We start from the raw sequence: 16,980 nt of genomic DNA, 5'->3' as shown, positions 1-16,980 counted from the left end.
AATAAAAATCCCGCAAGAGACTCGTGCATATTAGGGTTTCTGCAGCTTTCTTCTACCAGGGTGTATTTTTTGGAGGGGACAGGGTTTGCAGAATTCTTTTTTCGAATGGAACAGTAGAAGTACCACTTGTTTCTATTTTAATGCACATTTTCTGGATTTGAGGTAGGATTACAAGAACCAAATACTAGACCTAAGATTTTCAGTACTCTTGCACTGGAATATATTGGTTTCTGGATTTTCAAGATGTAGTAGATGAGGCAAAACAATTTCTTTTTAAATAGTGGAATTCGGGTGCTAGGGATTAAAACTTGGCTGATTCCAGCAAGACGCAAGTGCTAAAGCTGGAGTCTTTTTGTGGCATTGTCATGCCAGCACGTAATGGGATCCAGACATTTTTGGTGCGATTGGAGCTGTTTCACTTGTTCTTGATTTAGGTAATGCAATGTGTGAGGTGGATCCTGCTCTAGGGAGGTCCTGGGTCAGAGATTCTGTGTCATTGTACATACACTTGTTCTCTTTTAGGCATCAGAACTTGGGGGAGCAGGAGCCAAATATTGGCTGAGTGGGGGCTGTACCCTGTTAGAGTGTTATTGGTGCAGTAAGAGCAGTGGTGAGCTGGAGCCGGTTCCCACAGGTTCCCTAGAACCGGCTAAAATTAGACCTCTGTGGAGAACCGGTTGTTAAAGGGCCAGGGAGTGGGCAAAGAACTCCGGTCTGCGGGCCGGACCATCCTGTTGCTCCCAGGATTCCTAGCTGGGGAGGCTGAGGCTCCCCCGGCCCTTCCCCCGCTTCCCCCCAGCTGCAGCATGGCCAGCCGCCGGCATCAGCTGGGCAGCTCAGCTGAGCTCCGTAGTCATCCTGCTGCTTTGAGCTGCCGGCAAGGTGAGGGGGCTGCAAGCTCTAGGGCTGCCGGGGGGGGGGCAAGTGGGGCAATTTTCCCCAGGCCCTGCAGGGGCCCCTGGCCCCACGAGTATGTCTCCCCCGGCCCCTCCCCCGCTCCTCCCCTTAAATCAGAACTTTTTATAGGGAACTGGTTGTTAAGATTTTGGCAGCTCATCACTGAGTAAAAGTAGCTCCACATGTCTTCCATTTACACAGAGGAAGCTGAAGAACTGAGGCAAGAAAGTTGCAGGGTCTGGAGGAACCCTCAGCCTGTCCCTGCCATGGCTGCCCTCTTGGCAGTGGGATAAGATGTGCCACATTGCAACAATCATGCTCTACTGCAGTGGTTTTCAAACTGAGGATCGGAACCCCAAAGTGGCTCATGACCCCATTTTAATGGGGTCACCAGGGCTGGCTTAGACTTGCTGGGATCCAGGACCAAAGCCCGAACCCATCTGCCCACGGCTGAAGCCCAAGCCTCAGGGTTTTAGTGCTGGGCAGTGGGGCTCAGGTTATAGGCCCCCTATCTGCAGCAGAAGCCCTTGGTCATTGACTTTGGCATCCCCAGGGAGGCAGAGCTCGCGTGGGCTCAAGCTTCAGTCCCCGCTTCTGGAGTCACGTAGCAATTTTTGTTGTCAGAAGGGGGTCACGGTGCAGTGAAGTTTGAGAACCCCTGCGTGAGCTACAAACATCCAGCTCCCTGCATCTGGTCTGAGGTCCCTCCCCACCCAGCAGGGATACTAGCAAAACAAACTCCACCCACCACTCACAGCACAGGCCCAGACAGCTGTGGGGATGGGGCTAAACCTGAATAGGACAGAATTTGGGGGAGGGATGTGATCATGCCTGTGGGTGGGGCTCTGTGGAGCACTCTTTGGCGGGTTGATGAGGTCATCAAGAGGCGCCCACATGGCTGGCTTGAGCAGGTAGGAAGCAGCTGCTAGCATCAGGTAAACAAGCACAGCGGCTCTGCTTTTGGGGCTTCCGATGAGTGTGTCCCAGTCCTGCCTGCAGCGAGAGGCCCCAGGGTGGAAAGCAGGAGGTATGGGCAAAGACACCGCTGCCCTCTGCCCCCAGCCAGCACCTGCTGCTCGCTCCTCTGTGTGCCCCAGCCTGGCTCACTTCCCCTTCCCTGTGTGGTCTCTCCCCCGCCCAGCTCACCCCCAGCCTGTCTCCCTTCTCTGTGCACCCTCCAGCCTGGCTTGTTTCTCCCTGCCCCTTCCTGGTGCCCTCCTCCAGTCCTACCCCAGTGCACACTTCCTTGCCCCATCTGGTCCCTGTGCCCCCAGTCCCACTGCCCTGCCCCACCCCTCTCCTGTGCCCCATCCTGAGCAGCTCCTCCGCCCGTTTTCTCTGTCCCCTGCCCAGTCCAGGCTCCCCCCAGCACCTCCGCCTTGCCCTTGCCGTTCCAGCCCGGCTCCATGTTGGGCTCCTGTGCCCCCCAGTCCTGCTTCTCCTGGCCATCCCCACCTACGACTTGTGCTCCTGCCTGCTCCACCCCCTAGTTCAGTGGTCCCCAAACTTTTCACAGTTGTGCTCCCCCTTACTCCTGTCTGTGCCCCCCCCCCGGGAGTTAGGGCCAGGAGCGGGGCCTTGGCTCCTGGGGGGAAAGAGGGTCACGGACAGGGGTAAGGAACCTAAGGTAGGGGCCGAGTCTGGGGCCAGGAGCCATCACCAGGGGCTGCAGCTAGGGGTGAGGGTTATGCTGGGTGTGGGGGCAAGGCTGGGGCCAGAGCCAGGAGCAGAGCTGTGGCCAGTAGCTGAGACTGGGTGTGAGACTGGGGCTGCAGCTGGGGGTGGGGCTGGAACAGAGCTGGGGCCATAGTGGGGCTTGGTGGTGCTCTCTCCCTGCCCCTTGTGGGGGCTGGCCTGGGACCCCCAGTGCCCTCTCAAATGTTTCTCCATGTCCTCTACAGCTTGAAGATCACCGCTCTAGTGCATAAAATGGTCAACTTGCTCCTAATATGGTGGCTTTTATACATGTAATATTTATGAGGCAGAAATGAGATTTATTTATTTTTTTTCCTAAATTGTCATGTACAACATTTTGGATCAAATGAAATGTGCAGTTGCTTCGGTGCTACTTTTAGGCACCTAAAGTCAAAGTATTTTTAATTAAGTTGCTTTAAATTCTTTAAAAAGGTGTTACTGGTTTGTGTATTGTAAATGCCATATGCTTTCCAAAGCAAGATCACTTGGGAGGATTACATTTTTTATTAAAATAGCAGTACATTGGAAACGTCTGTGCTTTTGAATCCTATTAATTCTTGCTTTATTACTTTCTATTTTGTACTTGGAAAACACATCCTTTATATTGCTCTGAAAGGATATATTGATACCATCAATAATTATGCTCTGATGAGAGTCTATGGAGAAATAAGAAATATGCTTTGGTTTGGAAGGATTTTGTATAATCTTTGTCTTGCCTTCTATATCGGTTGAGATAGTTTGTTTAAACAACAGTGACAAGTGTCTCTTCTTGCTTGTACATGTGACTTTAGCTGGTATAATCCAAAGTGGATTTGGTTTTCCTATGGCATTTGCCCACACAAAGAAGAACATATTAGTTCCCCAAAAATGTGATCCATCTGAGGGAAACTATTGCTGGCACAGGATATATATCAGTATCTGCACCAGAAAACAATAATAAAAGATTGCCAGGCATGAGGGATTCTTATAATGTACAATACTGACAAATATTTTAGGAGAGATTCACAAAAGCTGTTGAATAATAAAGGTTTAAATATGTATACATATCCATGTAGTTAAAATTTACATACATTTTAACTCAGATCCTTTTGTTCTGGTTGTATATAAAAATAATTGTGAATTTCTAGGAAATTGTCTTTCTTATCTAGATTAGTGAATAAAAGACCACATCCTTTTAAAAAGTATAAGTTGTCACTTCTTTCTTTTAACGCCTTGCTAAAGAAAATGCTTACTAAAATAAATTCAGGCAGGTTTTTGGATTTCTGGTTTCTGAAGTGTAAATTTTTATGGGATAAGAAGCTTCAAAAAACTTGGTATCTCAATTTAAGGCAATATTCTCCCTTTCTAGTCCACATTGTAGACCTTTACTGTGAATTCTATGTATAAAATGAGTACAGAACTCCCACTGTATTACTGGAATTTTGTGTAATATGAGTTTGGGAAATTCAGCAGAGATCCCTAGTGTGATTTGGGGAGATTTTGCACTTGGATTGGTTGTTGGTATCTAGTAAACATAACAGGTGGTTTCTTCATCTGTAGTTCAAAGACCTATTTCTAAGTTATCCTGTGTGTTCCTTTGGCTTCACTAGTCCTCATTTTAGAGCTTTTTACAATAATTAGAATGGATAAGCCAACCACAGGGTTAGCCACACAAACTCCATTAACGTCAGAGGGAGTTGTGTGTCTAAATTCCTGATAGGCTTTGAAAATCTCAACCATGTAGTTCACGAAACATGTTTATGAATTAACTTAGAATCATAAAAACATCCATACAGACAATATTTTCCTCTAATCATACAGATAGCAAATAAACATCTAGAGATCTTCTTAGATATGAACTGTTATAATTTTCAATTGGTCAAGGTAGCTGCCAGGTAGAAAATGTCATTAAAGGCTGCTTTATTCACTAAAACTCCCACAATATTTTTATTATTGTCACTTTTTTGGGGAGGGCGGGATATTACTATTTAATATCATAGCTAGGAAATATACATTGAAACTAAAGACTGTATAAAAATTAACAACTTCAAACTAAATCTGAATACTTCAAGCATCTTGCTGATCTAGGTACTTATGTTGCCATTATCACTATGGAATCTGAGTTAATTTCTGTAACTCAAATGTAGTGGCCTAAAGGTAGAAAGTATTTGTATGTATTATACAAAACCAGTGGTTTTCAAACTTTTTTTCTGGGGACCCAGTTGAAGAAAATTGTTGATGCCTGCCAGCCAACAGAGCTGGGGATGAGGGGCTCAGGGCTGGGGCAGGGGTTTGGGGTGCGGGAGGGGATCAGGGCTCTGGACTGGGGGTGCAGGCTCTGGGATGGAGCCAGGGGTGAGGGGTTTGGGGTTCAGGAAGGGGTTCTGGCTTTCGGGGGGAGTGGGTTCGGGGCTGGGGCAGGGGATTGGGGTGCGGACTTATCTCCAGTGGCTCCCGGTCAGCAGACCAGCTGGGTTGCAGAGGGAGGTTTCCTGCCTGTCCTGGCATCACAGACTGCGCTGCGCACCAGAAGTGGCCAGCAGCAGGTCCGGCTCCTAGGTGGAGGCGTGCAAGTGGCTTCACGCGACTCTCGCCTGCAGGCACCGCATTTCACCTCCCCCAGTTTCGATTGGCTGGATCCCGGCCAATGGGAGTGTGGAGCCAGTGCTCGGGAGGGGGCAGCGCATGGAGTACTGTGGCCCCCCTGCGTAGAAGCCAGACCTGCTGCTGGCCACTTCCCGGGTGCAGCACAGTGTTGGAAAAGGTAGGCACTAGCCTGCCTTAGCTGAGCAGCACTGCCAACGGGACTTTTAACGTTCCGGTTGGTGGTGCTGACCAGAGCAAGGTGACCCAGTGCCTTACATGCAGCGACCCAGTAGTGGGTCGCAACTCACGGTTTGAAAAACACTGTTATACACTATAATGCAGTGGTCCCCAACGCGGTGCCCGCGGGTGCCGCGGTGCCCGCGGAGGCATCTTAATGCACCCGCTGAAATGCCACCGAATTTCAGTGGCATTTCAGTGGGGACGCCTCTCGATGACGACGCTTGTCGGCGACAAGTGATGTCATCAAGAGGCGTCGCCCCCAAATTTCGGCGGGGACGCCTCTCGATGACGACGCTTGCCATCGACAAGTGACGTCATCGAGAGGCGTCGCTTCCGAATTTAGGCGGGGACGCCGCTCGATGATGTTGCTTGTTGACGGCAAGCGGCGTCATCGAGAGGCGTCACCGCCGAAATTCGGCAGCATTTCGGCGGGTGCTCCACCGCCGCAGTGGTCCTTCGGCTGGCGCCCGCTAGCCAAAAAGGTTGGGGACCACTACTATAATGGATCAAATCTTAATTGCTTTAGTAAGTCTATGCATTTGAAATGTGGCATTACTCTTGCAATTAATGACCAAAATTGAGTTTAAAGACTAAGATTCTGTGATCTTGGTAAAACAATTGGGTAGATTCCTTCCCCGCCCCCCAAACAAGGTCGCCTTGTCTGTAATTATGTACACAAGTGATTTTTTTCAACATTTTTAGAAACAAAAATATCAAAGGACGTAAAGGTGAAGGAAGTGTTTCTTGTGTTTGCCTTCCCTGACCGTCCCCCCAACCATAGCACTTGAAGCAGCAGTACACTCTTGCCTCTGTTGCTCCTGCACTGTATGAAGATGATCTCAACATGCACCCTTGTAACTTCATGTATATATCTTTTCACTAGAGCCATAAAAGACAGCAGCTAATGATTTTTTTGCCCCTTTCATGAGGCTTTGAGGTGATGGTGTGGGCCAGCTGGTCCAGCAACAAAAGTCTTTCAGTAGCATTTTTTTCTCCCCAAAGGTTTTATTGTTGAAATCAAGAGTGAACCACTTGTAACAAAGGAAACAAAAAGGTTTTATTAGCCCAGGCTACAACCCAGGCCTTTGTATGGCAGAGGAGCTCTGCCTCCTCAGAAACCTCTTGTCTAACAGGGAGCTATTTTTTGGTGAGGGAGGGTGAGAGAGAGTGGTTATAGCAACTGCTATTATGAAGGCTACATGTGTTTCTCTTCTTAACCCCATGCTTTCAGTTGCTTAATATGTTCTAAAACTACATTTGTGGCTTGGTTCATTTTCCCCAAGTGAATTACTCTTTATAAATTTCAGAGTGGTAGCCATGTTAGTCTGTATCAGCAAAAACAATGAGGAGTCCTTGTGGCATCTTAGAGACTAACCAATTTATTTGGGCATAAACTTTTATGGGCTAAAACCCACTTCATCAGGTGCATGGAGTGAAAAATACAGTAAGCAGTATAAATATTACAGCACATGAAAAGATGGGAGTTGCCATACTAAGTGGGGAGTCAGTGCTAACAAGGCCAATTCAGTTAAGGTGGAAGTGGCCTATTCTCAACAGTTGACAAGAGGGGGTGAATATCAAGAGAGGGAAAAGTACAAAAAGTAAAAAACTTCAAAAACAGACTTCAACAAGAAACTGCAGAACTGGAATTAATTTGCAAACTGGATACCATCAAATTAGGCCTGAATAAAGACTGGGAGTGGATGATTCACTACAAAAAGTAATTTTCCATCTTTTGATATTCACCCCTTCTTGTCAACTGTTGAGAATAGGCCACTTCCACCTTAATTGAATTGGCCTCATTTGCACTGACCCCCCACTTGGTAAGGCAACTCCCATCTTTCCTATGCTGTAATATTTATACTGCTTACTGTATCTTTCACTCCAGGCATCTGATGAAGTGGCTTTTAGCCCATGGAAGCTTATGCCCAAATAAATTGGTTAGTCTCTAAGGTGCCACAAGGACACCTCATCGTTTTTTCTTTATAAACTGGAACAATAAATGGATAAGTCACTTATCTTTAAAGAGGGCAGATGGGATGGAATTGAGTTTTCCCCTATATATAATATAGTATGTGTGTATGTATCCCCCCTCCAAATAAAAAAAAACTGAAAAAAACCTGTAAACCAACAACAAAGCCCCCAAAGTTCATGTAATCCTGTGGAAAGGGATTTGGGGCTTATTGGATCACAGGCTAAATATGAGTCAACAGTGTAACACTGTTGCGGAAAAAAAAAGGCAAACATCATTCTGGGATGTATTAGCAGAAATGTTGTAAGCAAGACACAAGAAGTAATTCTTCCACTCTACTCTGCACTGATAAGGCTGCAACTGGAGTACGGTGTCCTGTTCTGGGTGCCACATTTCAGGAAAGATGTGGACAACTTGGAGAAAGTCCAGAGGAGAGCAACAAAAATGATTAAAGGTCTAGAAAACATGACCTACGAGGAAAAATTGAAAAAATTGGGTTTGTTTAGTCTGGAGAGGAGAAGAAAAGACTGGTGGGGTGGGGGGGACCATAACAGTTTTCAAGTCCTTAAAGTTCGTTACAAGGCAGAGGGAGAAAAATTGTTCTCATTAACCTCTGAGGACAGGACAAGAAGCAATGGGCTTAAATCGCAGCAAGGACGATTTAGGTTGGACATTTAGAAAAACTTCTTAACTGGCAGCGTAGTTAAGCACTCACCCCCAGTCATGGCTCTCCTCCTGGCTCTGGCTCCAGCTCCACACATGGCCATGGCTCTGCTCCTGAACCCACCCCCAGCCTTGGCTCCCGGCCCTAGATGTACCCCCCAGCCTTGACCCCTTTTCCTCTGTCTGTGCCTCCCCCTGGGAGCCACAACTCCCGGCCCTGGCTCCAGTTGGGGGAGGAGGGCAACTGTGGGGATCACTGCGTTATAGGAACACTTAACAAAACTACTGCTGTTATGGGGCTTCGTATTCCAGGACTCTAGTGTTTGTCCAAGAGGAGCAGCTAATGAAGGCTGAGGCATGTTTCTACAAGCACCTACATAGTTTGTTGTTTTCCTTTTATTGGACGAATGTCCTGCCAAGATGACGACTAAAAAAAATATCCCTATCAAAAGAATATCTAGTGAAAATGGAGAACTATTTGAAACAACAAATACATACTGCATACATAGACCATCCATATACAGTTTAAATACTTACAACACCATCTTCATTTTATGTTTAAATGTTGTTAAAATGCACTATGGCACAAAGAGCGACCATTGCTTAGGGGTTAGAGAGTTATTGGTTCTGCTGTTGACTTTCTGTATGATCTTCAGCAAGTTGCTTCATCTCTCTGTGCCTCACTTTTTCAGTGGTCTAATACTTTTCAGCAGTGGTTCTCAAACATGGTACTAAGAGTACTTCCAAGTGGTCCACAGGCTGCTTCTGTGAGAACTTCAGGGTGTGATGTTTCTGGGAGCTGTATCTGAGCACTAGATTCCGTGGATTTCCAAAAGGCTTTTGACCAACAAAACTTAAATGCAAACGTAAAACAATCACCACATTTCCGCACCCGCAAGAAGACTGCTTTAAAATTGCAGAATGACAGAGCGATAAGGGGAAATTTGGCAATGATAAATGTAAAGTTCCTACATCCAGGGAAAGGAAATGACCAACCAAAATGAGTGGGAAGGGGTATAACAAAGCAGTCATAGCCATCACACTAAAGCCAGTTTAATTTTCATTTTGTCTCCCTAATACTGTCCATTTTCATGAAGTGAATGCTATAGTGGTCAGAGGGAAAGGTATTGAATTGGACTTTAGTGAGGAAGTGGTGGACCACAAGAGCTTGTCTTTTTTTTTTTAAGAGTGGTCTACAATAAAAAAAATATTTCAGATCTATTGCTTTAGAGTACCTACCTCATAGCCATCTGTGTGGCTTAATTAGGAATTCTAGAGCTTCTATTTTTACAAATTTTCAGTGTTTACTTTTGGCTATCTTTGAATTGTACTTGTGCAGATATAAGCAAAAAAAAGTTGTTTAGAAATTAAATAAACCAAAAGATAAAAACATGCTTATTTTTTTACAAAAAAATTTCACATGCTGCGTACCCAAACAAAACCACTTACAACTTGCTTTGTGCATGCCCAAGAAGTGAACCACAGAGAACGTGAAATGAAAGTGATTATAGACTAATTTGTAGCAAATAGTGAGAATTGGATCTGGGTTCTGTTGAAAGTCTGGCTTGTTTGTTTTTTTGTGGTGGTGTAGCATCTAGGAACTTACAATCTAAGTAGGGTTTTTAAATAAATTTTACTACTTTGTGGTTGCTTGCTTGTTTTCCCTCTTCCCAGTGTTTGCCTGTTAAATTCAAATCTTGGAAAATTACATTGTGTTGATCATGGGTTTTCTGTTTAGCTAGAAACCAGGCATGAAATTCTGGCCCACTTGAAATTAATGCCAAAACTCCCACTGAATTTATAGGGCCAGAATTTCACTTCAGATTTCTGATAATTGATGACTGGCAAGTGCTGGAGCAGCCCTTATGAAGATTGGTATAGAAACATAATGCATTATAAATTATTTGTCCTCTGTTATACAATGCATCAGTGCCTTCTCTGTAATTAATACATCTAAATTCTCAGGCTTTTGCTCTTATTACCAGGCCACAGAATGTCTTTATACAGCATGCTATAATCTCATCTTGACATATGTATTCTCTGTATATACATATTGTTTACACAAGTGTAGTTTATTGTATGTCACTGTGTAAAATTTGGGCTGTTACAGGAAATAACAAAGCTGAGGCAAAACATTAGTTCCATTTCTCCTTGACTGTTTATGATGAACCAAACCATAAGTGACAATGTTTTGCTTTTTATACCACTCAGATTTGTTGTAACCACAGGTATTATGTAGCTCTCTTGTATTGATCCTGCTCATAAACATTTTATATAGTTTCCACATCAATTTTAACTTTATTACATAATTCTCTGTGGGTGTCCAATGGACAAAACTTTACGGAAGTTATTGTAGCGGTGCCTGTTTCCGTAAGCAGAAAATTTGGCCCTGTACCTGAAATATTATTTACACATATCTAAGACCTATGAACTAAGTACTATAGAACAAAATCATCTGTGTTCAGACAGTCTCTCAGGATACCAGGAACTGTAAAATCCATATAGGTACAATAACACAATACATTTCTTGCCTGAGTCTTTCCATTCTTGTATCTGGAAATTCTAGAGGCACTGTAAGAAAATCTAGCCTCTGCCTGTTAGTGATCCAGGTCCCCCTTAACATGTGAAAAAGTATCCAGAGCAACAGGGATCTTCTAGGAACTAAGGTCATCAGAACCTCGTAGGTGAGGAGGAAAATCTACCATGAATGTGTGCCATATTGTGGCCAATACCTGAGAAACCATTCCCCCACGTGGCTAATATCTCCAAATACTGACTGGTCTCAAACTTCCCATTTCTGAGCAATTTAACTGAGAAGCTTGCTGAAGCTTGACTCTAACTCCACCTATATACAGTTAATGTTCTGGACTCCTCCCATTTAAGCTCCAGGCCAGTACATTGGTGCTGTTGGTATTGGATGATCCTTTCATGAATGGACAAGAAGCAGATACTCCTATTTATATTGCTGGACCTCTCTGCTGTATTTGATATTATCAAACATGGAATTCTGTGGTCAGTTTTCAGAGTTGTCCAGTGGTTAGCAGAACTATGCTGATGTGGCTTCATTCATTCTTCTCAGTCTTCACCTAGAGAGTTATGATGGACACCTTGTCCTCCACCTCCAGAAGTGTTACCTGTGGAATCCTACTAGGATAAATTCCCTTCCCTGTCTTTCTTGTGTGCATGCCCTCTCTCCTGCTTTTTCTTTCTCTCTCTGAAGCACCCAAGGCATGTTGAGACAATATGGACTGAAATGCCAGCAATATGCTGATGGCATACAGCTTTGTATCACTTTCATATCAGATACAGAGAGTATCACCCTGCACCTGTCTGATGGCTGATAGCAGCAGGTGGTTGAAATGAGCTGCTGTTCCATCCTCTCAGCTCTTTGTAATTACTTGGATCCTCTGAGGGAAAAGGCCTTGTGTGTTAACTTTGGGTTCCATGGCATGATAAAAGGTCTGTGTTAAAGGGGATCATGAGACATGCAATCAGGGCTTCCACTTGCTCTAACTGTCCCCCAAACGCCCCTTGGCCATGGGAGAAGGCCCAATGCTATGATACCTTGTTTTCTGGGTAATCTTCCTGGTGGTAGTGTGGGGCGCAATGTAGTCCCTTCTTGGCCTTCCCCTTCCCCTTGGGATACCAATCTAACAGAGAGAGTACTCCATGGGCTCCCACAAAAGAGGGAAGGAGTAATAGAGGAATCTGATCCTGACCGCTATTTTGCACAGACTGTGGGAGATCCACATACAAATCTCTTTGAGATGTTTTAGTGAGATATATACGGCTGTGAAACAATATCCCAAGGGATGCCTCAAGACTTCAGATATATAAAATAAACTAGACAGATGTTATTGAGAACATTCCTACATTGGTAGAGAATGGGCTAGTTGTCCTAATGATTCTCCACCTTCTCTAATTTCTAATTCCCAAAATATTTTATTTATTTAATTCAATTTTTTAAAAGACTGAGTAATAGAGATGTAAAGTAGTAATCTTTGATATGAAAACAAAGCTAACCACCAAATAAATTTTGACAAATAAGACTAGAATGCTCACAAATGCAAAGCTCATTCTGAGCAAGCCTACCCTAGAGAAGCTGCACTAAGAGTTTGAGCTGAGGTTTTCAATTTCTTGTCTCTAAGGTTTATTACTATATATTCAATAAATGGACAGAAATAGAACATGCTAGAAAATATTCAGTTACAACAAAGAAAACATCAGTGAGCTAAATGATTTTGTAGAATTTGAATGTTGTCTCAATCACTATATTGTAAAAACAAAGTATGTATTGGTTCAAAACTTGCATGAAGAACTTCTGTCTTTTGTTGCTACAGATGTTGATGCATTTTATGTTTTTCTTCCTTGTATTGGTATTTGCATATTTTCCAGTGAGAAGACCTTTTGTTTGCCATAAGAAGGCTATTATCCAGAATGTTAATGGATTTCCAGCTATTAAGATGTAATGATATACCTTGAGTATCTAACTATACATTTGAAAAATCTCCATGAGCAATCTCAAAGGAATACTTAGAATGCACTCCTGGTAAATTGGCTCATTTTCTTGTAATTTACTAGAAGTGCTGATATGCAAGCGGTTGTAATATAAAAAGTACATTAATCCCTGGAGTTACATTGTATATATTAAATTATTACTCTCAAAGTATAAAACATACGAGGCCATTTAGCCTTCTTTCATACTTGTTACTTAAAATCACAGTAGAAAAACAATCGCCGTCATTTGAGGCAAGAAATTATAAATGATATGTTTAGCATCTTAAAAACAAGATATGCTGTAATAAAGTAAGTTTTATCTTGCATAAAAACTTATATTTTTCAAAGGGTTGCCAGTGAAAAGAAAGTGCTGTTAAGGAAGCTGTATCATTAAAGCTCATTTATTTTAGTTAACAAACTAATATTTTGAGAAATCTGTTCACTTGGACATCTTCTGTGATTGTCATATAGATTAGACTGCCTGCTGTTCTAGCTGCCAGATCTTGAAATCTTTTCTTAAGGAATATGCTCACTACCTCGGTATAAACAAAGGAATTCATTATTTGACCATAGAAATTCTAATAACTACAGCACAGTTATTTGTACTAACTTCTAGATACATCCATTTCAGAACACTTGTTTAAAATGTTCTTTGATTGTTTTCCCTTCTACAGAGTAAGAGAGAAATGGTGGAACTGTAACTCACTACACTAACTTTTATGTGAACCAACTGTTATTTATGCCACTGGGAGGCTGAAAGTCCTGGAAACATGTTGTGTAAGAAATGACAGAAAATTTGCAAAGCTGTTGCCTAGCAAATTGGAACATGGAGATGAAGCTAGATCCTGCTAAGGATGACCTACCCCTAATGGCCAACACACGCCACATGCTCGTAAAGCATTATGTATTGGACTTAGATGTGGATTTTAAAAGCCAAGTTATTGAAGGCACCGTAGTTCTCTTTTTTGAGCCTGGGAGCAGATGCAAAAAAGGAGGCAGTGCTGGGGAAGGAGCCTGCCTTTCACAGTCATATGAAACATGCAAAATTAGGGCATCTGAACCTTGTCACAGTCCTGTGAGAAATGTAAGTGCCCGCTCATCTAAAACAGGATATAATGATTTTGCAGTCTGTGCTAAAGGTGAAAAAGATACTTCTGATAAAAATGGTAACCATAGCAACGGGGAACAGGCTTCTGGGATTTCTAGTTCAAAGAACTGCTGTGACATAGAGAATCATGGGAGTGAAGATTTTTTGCTGGTATTGGACTGCTGTGATTTATCTGTGTTAAAGGTCGAGGAGGTAGATGTTGCTGCTGTGTCAGGTATTGAAAAATTTACAAGGTCTGCCAAGCTAACTGATGCTGAAGAGCTGAGAAATCGTAGGAATCAGATTGTACATGAACTTGTGACTTTACCTGCGGATCATTGGAGGGAACAGCTATACTATTACACCCGCTGCAGCCAGGCGCCTGGTTGTGGAGAGCTTCTGTTTTCCACTGGCCCTTGGAGCTTGATGATAAGGAAAGCAGAGGTTCAAGCACCAAGAGACTTCCCTCATGCAATAAGGATATGGTACAAAACAAAGCCAGAGGGAAGATCAGTTACATGGACCACAGACCAGAGTAGCAGGTATGTAACTATTGGCTCTACAGCTGTACACATGTTCATTTTATACGCGGAGAGAGAAGAATTCAGAGTGATGCATTAAATGGGAGTAACTATGCAAAGAAGATAAACATTCATTTTCACTGCTTTCTTTTCATCCTTAGTCTGAATTTTACTGGATTACAGTAAAGCAGGTAAACTGAAGGACAGACAAAATCCGAACAAGATTACATTCCTTAATCCTAGATCAAATGATTGCCTTTATTTAGTTTGCATGTTCAGGGCTGGATTGGGTTGCATGTCGGGTAAGGTGTATGTGTCGGGGGGGGGGGGAGGGGTAGAAGGTGGGATGAGGTAGTTGTGGGGGAAGAGAATGTATAAATGAAAGATACTTTCGCTTTAGTATTCTGGTTGTTTTTCCTTCCTAGCATAAGAAACTGATCATATAATATAACAATTGGTATTTGTAATAATGACTAGAATACCTCACAAACTAGCCTTTTGTCATTTACTAATTCTGTACTGAGTTTATAGTTAGAATCTTTTCCTGTTTAGTCTCTCTTAACCAACTTTTAAAATCTCCTTTGTGCATAAAATAAAATCCATTGCTGATGGCAAGTAAATTGTGAGTTGCAATTTGAGTGGAGGTTTGATTATTATATAGCATTGTAAATATATATGATGCTGTACAGAGCACTTAAAGTTAGGTTTACAATCACATGAACTGTAACTGCATTGGGCCATGATATTTAAATTGGATTTCAATAGCTTATTGGATTCCTCAGTGGAGATAGTTGAGAAATAACAACAAATCTACTGTGCCATCACATTTGACAGTGGTAGGGAACCAGGTTCCCGTAAACTCTTGTCACTCTTCCACAAAACAGAAACTGAGCTGTCATTCAGTCTCAGCCACACTAGTGGAAATTGAGTCACTTCACTGAAGTCAGAATTTGGCCCTCTAATTGTGCATAAAGCACTTGGACAATTTTAATACTGAACCTCTACTCAAGCTTTAAGCAGAGAGTGTTGTTTGCTCATGTTCATTACTAATCAGTAGATATTTCTGGTCCTGAAGGAATATTCATTTGACGTGGGATTTTTTTATTCAGTGAGGGCATGCATTTTTTACCATTGCATTGAGTGAAGCACAAGGAGGTTGAGTTGCCTGTAATCATATGAGTATGTCAGTGGCTCTCTATCCTTCATTTTAGTTTTTATAACTTTCTGGACACCAGCTGACATCAGACTTTTTACAAGGTGTTTTTTGGTGGTTATTCCAGGTTAATGTTTTGAACATTTGGGAAATTTTTATAGATTAAATCACTAAGTGCTCTTAGTTTTAAATCTTTTTTCCCCATTTGATTCCTAGGGATAGTACTGATGTTTTTGCTGCTTATATTAGAAGCAGCCCATGGGAGTTGCACAGAAGTGTGCAGGCTTTTATGCTTCTGTAGAGTGGAAAAGACAAAACTATGTGGTGATCATTATATCAGAAAGTTTGATGGAAACAGTCTGTTGTAGCTTTGTTATCTGTCTCTTGTAAGTTGATTTTTTAATTGCTGTATTCCAGAAACTATTTCCTATCACAAGTTTTCAGATCACAGACAGGTACTAGAATCCTTATTTTCAGAGGTTGTGAAATGAGATTTACAGAGTATACATCTATAAACATAGGGATTAACTCCTTTCCACACCATACAGAAATTTTGTCATTATTTTTTAAATTAAAACAGAAAGAAAAAAATAAATAAAATCAATTAATAGTATATGGGGGTTGGGGGAGTGATGTTATAGTGTTTTATTGCTTCTACAATGCCACATATGTGCATGATGCTGTATAGGCAGACACAATGTCAATCTTTTCTCCAAAGTGTTTACAGTCTTGGGTTCCAATCTTCCAAAAAATTGCTCAAATGAATATGAAGGAACAGACATTCTGTAGTCATTTCAAATGCATTATCTTCTAGTTTGTTTGTACAATGCTTTGAAGATGTAGTATTCAATAAATATTATATCACATTTTTATTTTATTTTTGTAGATACTTCTGTTTCTGTCATGATTCACAAAAATCTATTTAAGCAGTGTGATTACGATTAGTGGGCTGGATTCAGATGAGTATATGCGTAAGGAAATTAAATACGGGCATAATGGGTTGCATTCCTTTTTTCCAAAGCAAGGCCTGAACACATGGAATTTCAGTGATTCACTGTTTAACCCTTTGATACTAGAAAATGCATTAATGCTCACAGTAGGCGCTTCCATCCAGCCCCAGGACATTGGGTTTATATGTTAAAAACAGATGCCTTTTCGAGGCTTCCTACAAGAGCAATAAATTATGGGGCAAAAAAGAGAAGCAGGCTTGCCTTTTTTTGTTCTGCCTTTTCCCAGAAGTCTGCAACAGTATCCTTATTAAGATAAAAGTATGTATAGAACAAAAAATCACTTGAAGTGTGGGAAAGTGACAAGGGTCCCAATTCATTGAGGTCTCCCAAACTTTGAGGATGAGTAGCCCCGCTGAAGTCAGTGAGACTACTCACGCACTTAACGTTATGCCCAAGTATTTTGTAGATTTAGGACCTATCAAAATGTCATTTTAGGATTCCAGGCTTATTATTTAAGTAAATTATTCCATATTAAATATACTCAGTTTATGATTTTCACAACTGCCAGCTTTGCAAATTAAACTTGGAGTGTGAAAGTCCACACAGGTTCCTTCTGCCTTTACTCATCATCCACTCTAATAAAGAAATTGCAGCTGGAATTTATTTTACAATTTGGTTGACATATACCTACAACAGAATTCACCTTACTTTCTCAGAGCTGTTCTAGCAATAACAGAACC

General features: G+C 42.3%; 1 protein-coding gene across 21 annotated transcripts in view; it reads left to right on the top strand.

Annotated features, from left to right (window-relative positions):
* LOC120407914 (aminopeptidase O (putative)) overlaps positions 1–16,980 on the top strand; it is a 416,076-nt gene that overhangs the window by 108,813 nt on the left and 290,283 nt on the right. For 16 of the 21 annotated variants that reach the window (XM_039544257.1, XM_039544252.1, XM_039544253.1 and 13 more), the window contains one exon: positions 13,204–14,158. In XM_039544257.1, the coding sequence (XP_039400191.1) occupies positions 13,314–14,158 (845 nt within the window). In that variant the 5' untranslated portion in view covers positions 13,204–13,313. Of the gene's footprint in view, positions 1–1,132; positions 1,833–1,903; positions 1,925–12,427; positions 12,582–13,203; positions 14,159–16,980 lie in introns of those variants that run through there. The other 5 variants (XM_039544256.1, XM_039544246.1, XM_039544263.1 and 2 more) reach the window with 4 other exon arrangements.

The sequence above is a fragment of the Mauremys reevesii genome, linkage group 6, assembly GCF_016161935.1.
Source record: "Mauremys reevesii isolate NIE-2019 linkage group 6, ASM1616193v1, whole genome shotgun sequence".
In the NCBI taxonomy this organism is placed as follows: Eukaryota; Metazoa; Chordata; order Testudines; family Geoemydidae; genus Mauremys; species Mauremys reevesii.
The sequence above is the reverse complement of the archived record's forward strand: the minus strand, read 5'-3'. Positions and strand labels throughout refer to the sequence as shown.